General features: G+C 39.4%; 1 protein-coding gene across 1 annotated transcript; it reads left to right on the top strand.

Annotated features, from left to right (window-relative positions):
• The first annotated feature begins 5,715 nt into the window (after positions 1 to 5,715).
• On the top strand, positions 5,716 to 7,002 carry LOC145066752 (uncharacterized). The gene has a single exon (XM_079014026.1). It carries the CDS (start codon positions 5,716 to 5,718, stop codon positions 7,000 to 7,002), a length of 1,287 nt encoding a protein of 428 aa, XP_078870152.1.
• Positions 7,003 to 7,370: the final 368 nt, after the last annotated feature.

Raw genomic sequence — 7,370 nt, 5'->3', positions numbered from 1 at the left:
CGGATATTTTGTGCATCAGTGGAGTATGTGACTTAAAGGATTCGGGAGAATTACTGAGGAAAGTATGGATAGGTGTGGAAGGTAGTATTGGGCCCGTACTACTGAAAGCACAGGATCCATACTCGAATCGGTGAGAGTCTTGGATAATCTAAAAAGCTTATGGGAAGGAGAATCTTGGTTATGCTTTGATAGTGAGAATAGTTTCTTTGCAAGATGAGGATGAGCACACATGGGAAGGAACAGGATTTGGTCCCGGCTTCAGTGGTGACCCAGTTAGTGGAAGGAATGATAGGGGATTTGGGTTTGTGTTGGACTAAGGAGATGGAAAGTGTTTTCTGCACTAGTCCCTACCCCTTAGGATCTAGGGTTCGATTCGCCTTGGATCTCTTGTATCGGGTAACATTGATTCATTGTGCGATATATTGTGCTTTTGGGATTGGAGACTATGTCTTGGGAGTAGTTTGTAGCCTGGTTTATAGCAGAGGTTACTTCAGCTACTGCAGTTCAGCCGTGGGCGATTGAGTTGGTGAGTGTATCAGGGTGCGAGACCCTGAATGATATGATTTCTAGAGCACGAGGGCGATAGATCGATTTTGGGTACCACATGAAGAGAGGTTCAGGTCATGTGCATTTAGTGGAGGGTCTCGAGAAGAGACTCATGACTTCTGAACAGCGTTTGAGAGGCCAGCAGGGCTAGAGTCAGTACGACACGTGCGTGAAACCGTATGATGGAGTTATCGCTCCAAGAGTATGGGTTGCTACACGTATAGTAGGATTGATTGTGTCGGAAGGTGACGTTGTGAGTGGGTGCTCGACTTTGGGCATGTCCGATCTGATGGATCGACGATAATGTTTTGGACAATTGTGGTGAGGTGAGAGTGTTGCGAAATTGCGGGGTAGCTCGTAGCATTTACTAGTCCTTAGACAATGGTAAGATGGGGGTAGATTTGTATTCGCCTTCAAATTTATTTGGTAAAAGGGTGTCTTGGGAAATGTTTAGGATCATCCGATTGGTTAAGCTTACAAGAGTATTTTTCAGGATATCCAGAGCCAAGTGATCATTGTGTTTGGCTAGCAATGGGGAGCCTGTGTTGTTCGGGGCAGGATTTAGGCGGGTCATGTATATTGATGGGAATGGATTGGGGGTCCATAAGGTGTAAGAGGTGGAAGAGCATTGTCGAGCCCAAGTGGGGGATAAACAAGTGGCTGCTTAGGCCTAGTTTGTGTTGGTGGGAGTTCAAGAAACTCCCAATCGCCGGTCGGCATCACCTTGATCATGCATAGTAAACAGTGGGAATCCATAGGGGTGACCTAAACTTCTGATGGGATATAGGATTCGGCTTGAGAGGTGCAACATTGTGATAGCTGAGTGTGGTAAGGCAATGGGTGGTAAGCATGGTTGCATGGAAGTAGTGTTAGGCCGCGATAGGATCATAACATTAACCAGTTCGAAGTAGACTATTTATGTGATGGTCACAAGCATGGAAGGGAGATCAGCTCGTGCTTTGGACACACCGGCCAGGGTTGGCAAGGAATTACTCTCTGTTCCAGGAAGAGGATCTTTGGAGTCCGTGGGCGAGCCCGGAAGATCATGGGAATTCAGGATGGAACTGGTAGAAACTGTTGAGTCAAGGGTTTGGATATTGAGTTACACGATCATGTGGATAGTCAATATGTGACGCAGAAGGGTTTAGGTTGGGTAGCCTTGATATTTGATCTCTTGGGAACCTGGTGGTTGGAGCAGGTGTGAGACTGGTAGTCTCGGGGACTGACTTAAGGGTAGTTATTTATTGGTCAAGTAAGGGATGTCGGGAAGTTATGGTGCATTATGCAAATGCGGATTCAGGGATCTCAGGGTAGGAGCGGATTATCAAGTTGGTTTCAGGTAAGATCCCGAATTGGAGTTTGCGCGTGTTTCGTGTGAGATTTTTGTTCCAGTGGAATAAGGATTGAGATATTTATACGTTGAGGGCATCCGTTACTTAGACTTCGGGATCTAAGCGTGATATTATTTTAAGCATCTGGAGTCAGCAGTGTTGTTGACATGCGGGAGGTGTTTGGTTGGTCTTCAGGAGTTGTGTCACTTTTGTAAATGGTTAGTTGTGATACACTAGCATTGGTAAGCGTTGGTCGTCAGCATATCGATCATTGGAATGTAAAAATGATTGGGAAAACCTCAAATTTTATGTGCCGAGAGGACTTAGTTGAATTTAAGTGGGGGAGAACCTCTTAGGTGTCAGGGAAGGAAGCAAGTGTGAAACTAGGATGCGTTTCACACCCCCATCGGGGGTAGAAAGGGCGGTCCACGAGATTGTTTGAATGGAGGATTGTGGGAGTTGGGAGTTAGGGAAAGCTTCCCAACAACTAAGATCACGTATGCTCAGTGTAATAGCAGACTCTTGGGAAAAGAGGTTGGAATTTCAATCAGGACTTGAGTTCATTCGGGTGTTAGACCGTGTGCGTGCTCAACGGTGGGAAATGTTGTAAGGCTACGGAGTAGCCGTAGCACTCACTAACGGCCAGATAATATGGAAAGTGTTGTACATTTGCAGGGTAGCCGTGGCATTCACAGGATTCGTTCATATGACTTAGGCCAGGGTGGGCTAGTCCACATGGTTGTGAGTAGGTTATAATATAATTGGAATCAGGAAACGGTAGGTCGAAGGAAACCGGGCATGATGTAAGACTACAGTTATTATGGTATCATTCACCTTTCTGCGTTTGATTCAGTGGCGACAGATTGTCCACCTATCCTGATCAGATGGATCAAAAGGATTGCAGGAGCCATGAATGGTGGTATAGATAGGGCAATATTGTTAGACGATGTGTCCTTCAGAGGTTACGTGGGGCGAATGTAAGGTTGCTTGTTGGCTCAGCAATCTGGCAGGAATCCGATATTTCGGATAGTGGCAGGCAAGATTAGGATCTAGGGAAGTCATGGTTGTTATGAAAAGTATCAAGTGGTAGCAAGAAGAGTCGAAGTGGGTTCAGTGACTTGGGATTCGTGTGTGGAGTTGCTTGTATTCAGGGTATATGCTAAGTTGTTTGCAGTTGGATTAAATAATCTCAGAGTGGTTGACTAGACTCTGTTGCGTAACTCTCGTCTGAGTCTAACCGTTGCAGGGATGAGTCTCCTACTCAAAGGATTATTTGAGCCTCCTTTCGAGTTGAGCGTTCTACAGTCGCAATTGATCAATAACCTTGTTCCTTTGTAAGCCTCAAGGTGTTATGGGTGGAAAGTATTTTATTTAGGCTGGTTTTCTTAAGGAATAAGTTCGATGATGGTTCAGTGTGGGCAGTTGTCGGGAAGCTAGGTCAATTTGAAGTTTCGAGTTCAGAAGGATAGAGGTGGTTTTATGCAAAAGGGTTTAGGCGGTCCTAGCTAGGTGCCCGGTGTAGCACCGGCAACACCTAGCTTCCGCCCACGAAGTAGAAAAAAATTTTAATTTTTACGTATTGTGCCACTATGTAAAAAAAAATCGTGCAACTACTAAAAAAATTGTGCAACTACATAAACTACTAAAAAATTGTGCAACTACATAAAAAAATATTGTCACTCTTTCGGGAATCACCAAACGAAAAAAAAATAATAACGAGCCAAATGTTTTATTCAATTATTATCTAATAGTCTAATTGTCCAAAGACTAAAGCCCTAAAGCCCAAAATAAAACTTAATTGGATAAATTAGCAATTGGTCTAATTGCTTGTAAAAAAGATAACCCAATCCTAATTGTAATTGTTGATCGGTACAAAGAAAGAAAAAAAACACACACACGATTACATACACAGACGACTCGACTTCCTAGCTTCAACTTCCAAAATTCATTCGATGACCGATGTGCGATCATGCGATCAATAGCCTCGACAATAGACATTCATTGAGTTGTGACCTCACAATCCTTGGACCTTGATCGATTTCATTCATTGATCGATTTCAACATTAGTCAATCACTCAATCTCTTGAAGCAAGTATCGATCAAGTTCCCTCTTCTTTGAATTTCTACTGTTTTGGTTAATAAAATCCACTTCAAAGCCCTACACTACAATGAAGCAAGTAAGTTTTACCAATTCATTTAGATATTTGAAATTGATATGCTTTTTTGAAGTTATTGATTGACTTGGGTGAAATTGATTTGTTTTGTTGAAGTTATATTGTTTGCTTAGGTTATGTTGCTATGTTTTTTATTGAATTGATTGTTTGATTAGGTGAAATTGATATGTTTTATTGAATTTATTGCTTGATTAGGTGAAAGCAACTTGTTTTATTGAAGTTATTGTTTGATTAGGTGTAATTGTTATATTTTTATTGAATTTATTGTTTGATTAGGTGAAAGCAACTTGTTTTATTGAAGTCATTGTTATGTTTTTATAGGTTAAACTAAGTGGTTTTTTTTACCAAAAGACAAAGACCTAATCCTAATGAAAGTGGTGAAGAATGTTGCCAAATACCAATCACCAATCAATCAATCCCTTCTGTTTCTAATCCTAATGCAACTCCACAAACACCAATCACCAATCAATCAATCCCTTCCGTTTCTAATGCAACTCCACAAACACCAATCACCAATCAATCAGTCCCTTTCGTTTCTAATGCAAATCCACAAACACAATGCTCTAACCAACCTAATGATAATGTTGACTTGAAAGATCTACCCAAGGACCCGGCGGATAGGCCATTGATTACAAGTTACAAACCAAATATAAGAGATGATGTAAGAAGAGAATATTTGCTTCAAGGACCGTGTCAAGTAATGGCACATAAGTTTCCTAAAAAAATAGGTGATAGATTTAGAAGATTCGTTCCTTCATGGTTTGATGACTTTGATTGGTTGGAACTTGGAATATAGTGTGAAAAAGAATAGTGCATATTGTTTATATTGTTATTTGTGTGGGGACCTCATGGGACAAAAAGGAGGGAGAGATGCATTAGTTTCCCAAGGTTTTGATACTTGGAATAAAAAAGATGCATTTCAGACTCATGTGAGTGGTGTTGATAGTTTTCACAACAAAGCAAAAGAAAAGTGTGAGTTTTTAATGAGGGAAAAACAAGCTATCAATGTAGTCTTGAGGAGGCAAACCAAAACAGAGGATCATAAATATAAAGCTCAATTACATGTTTCTATTATTATTGTTATACTTTTATTGAAAACGGGTTTACCGTTTCGTGGTCATGATGAGTCGGTTAACTCAGAAAATAGAGGGCTATACATTGAAGTGTTAAAAGCCATTCGAGAGACTAGTGAAGATATTTTCAACAATACTTTAGAAAATGCTCCTAAAAACAATCAACTAATTTCCCCTAAAGTTCAAAAAGAACTTGTGCAATGTTATGCACAATAAGTACTTTTAGTATTCGTGAAGAGATTGGTCAAGATGTTTTTGCTTTACTAGTTGATGAATCTAGTGATGTTTCAAAAAGGAACAAATGGCTATTGTTTTGCGTTATGTCGATACTCTTGGCTTTGTGAAATAAAGATTCATAGGTCTAGTGCACGTGAAGGATACATCTTCTTTGACACTCAAAAACGCCTTAAATGAAGTACTTACAAGTAATAAGTTGAGTTTTAGTCAGGTAATTTATTCTCTACTTTTTTGTTATTTCAATTTAATTTATATATATATATATATATATATATATATATATATATATATATATATATAAATTGTTTTAAATTTTAATAGTTAAGAGGACAAGGTTATGATGGGGCTAGCAATATGCGAGGGGAATTCAATGGTTTGAAAGCTTTGATATTACAAGAGAATGACACGGATTTTTATGTACTTTGCTTTGCACACCAACTTCAATTAGTAGTTGTGGCTGTAGCAAAGAAGCATGATGGTGTTAGTGACTTTTTTGAGCAAATTTCGTTGGTGGTTAATGTAATTTGTGCATCGTGTAAAAGGAAAGACTTACTACGAGAGCAAGCAAGAGAAATGGTGCAAAAAGGCTTGTGTAGTGGTGAAATTGAAACCAGAAGAGGGTTAAATCAAGAGACTACACTTGTTCGAGCGGGAGAAACAAGATGGGGTTCACATTTCAACACACTCACAATTTTGATAAAGTTGTTTGTAGATGTTCTTGTAGTTTTAGATTTTGTGAAAGAGGAGGGAGGGTCATTGGCAAACCGTCAACAAGCATCTGGAATCTTAGCATATTTTAAATCATATGAGTTTGTGTTTTACTTACATATGATGTATGACATTTTACACCTCACGGGTACATTGTCAAAGCAACTTCAAAGAAAAGATCTAGACATTTTAGAAGCGGCTTCGATGGTTAGAGGGACAATGGAGGCATTGCAATCTTTTAGAAACATAGGGTTTGCTAGCATTTTGCCAAAAGTATCCTCTTTTTGTCAAACACGTGAAATTGATACTTTGGATATGGAAGAGTTGTATATTGGTGCGAGAAACCGTAGGACTACAAAGACTAATAGGTTTCATTTTGAGGTTGAAATCTTCAAAACAGTGGTAGATATGCAACTTACAGAATATCGAGATCGATTTAGTGAAACAAGCACTCAATTACTAGAATACATAGGTACTTCGAGCCCTTGTGATTCATTTGCACAATTTGACAAATCAAAGTTATTGAAGTTGGGTAAGTTATACAAGTATGACTTTGATGATTCATATATGATAGACCTTGAAGGACAACTTGATATACTTTATCACTCTTGCATCAAAGATGAGCGCTTCATTAGTTTGAAAGGAATTTCCGACCTTTCTCGTTTGATGGTTAGTACGGGGAAGCATCGGTCTTATCCTTTGGTTTATAAGCTATTAAAGTTGGCTTTGATATTACCCGTAGCGACCGCAAGTGTAGAAAGATGTTTTTCAAAGATGAAGCTCTTGAAGACCGACTTGTGTAACAAAATTGGCGATGAATTTTTGAACGACGCATTGCTTTGTAATGTCGAGACCGAAGCACTTGCGAAAGTTGAGAATGAAAAAGTAATGGAGCGGTTTCAAAAGATGTCTGCACGAAGAGGACAAATTTAAATTTTAATAGATCGTTGTTATATTATGTTTAACCAGAAAAAAATTGTATTAGATGTTTTATATTATGTTTGACCGATTTTTTTTAATGTTTTATATTATGTGTGACGGGAAAAAAATTGTGCAACCCCTACTACTAATTTCTGCATTTACCCCCGGTTTAAGGTTCGTTCCTTTTTAGGTTGGTAAGTCCTTTTAGGGTTGGTATCGGTTGCCTTGGGAAGAATGTATTTATTCCGGATTGTGGAGGTATGACTAGATCGTTGGATGTGCTGGGGAAGGTAAAGACGAATTTCGAGGACGAAATCTAATTCAAGTGGGGGAGAGTTGTAACACTCCAAATCTGGTAGTTACTTCTTATACCCTTGAAA

This window comes from Lactuca serriola, chromosome 8 (genome assembly GCF_051521515.1).
Source record: "Lactuca serriola cultivar US96UC23 chromosome 8, Lser_US96UC23_V15, whole genome shotgun sequence".
Taxonomy (NCBI): Eukaryota; Viridiplantae; Streptophyta; class Magnoliopsida; order Asterales; family Asteraceae; genus Lactuca; species Lactuca serriola.
Note: the sequence above shows the minus strand (reverse complement) of the source record. Positions and strands in the feature narration are given on the sequence as shown.

Bases quoted from the DNA above. Each gene is read 5' to 3' on its own strand.
- LOC145066752 (XM_079014026.1), top strand. From the start codon at position 5,716: ATGCGAGGGGAATTCAATGGTTTGAAAGCTTTGATATTACAAGAGAAT.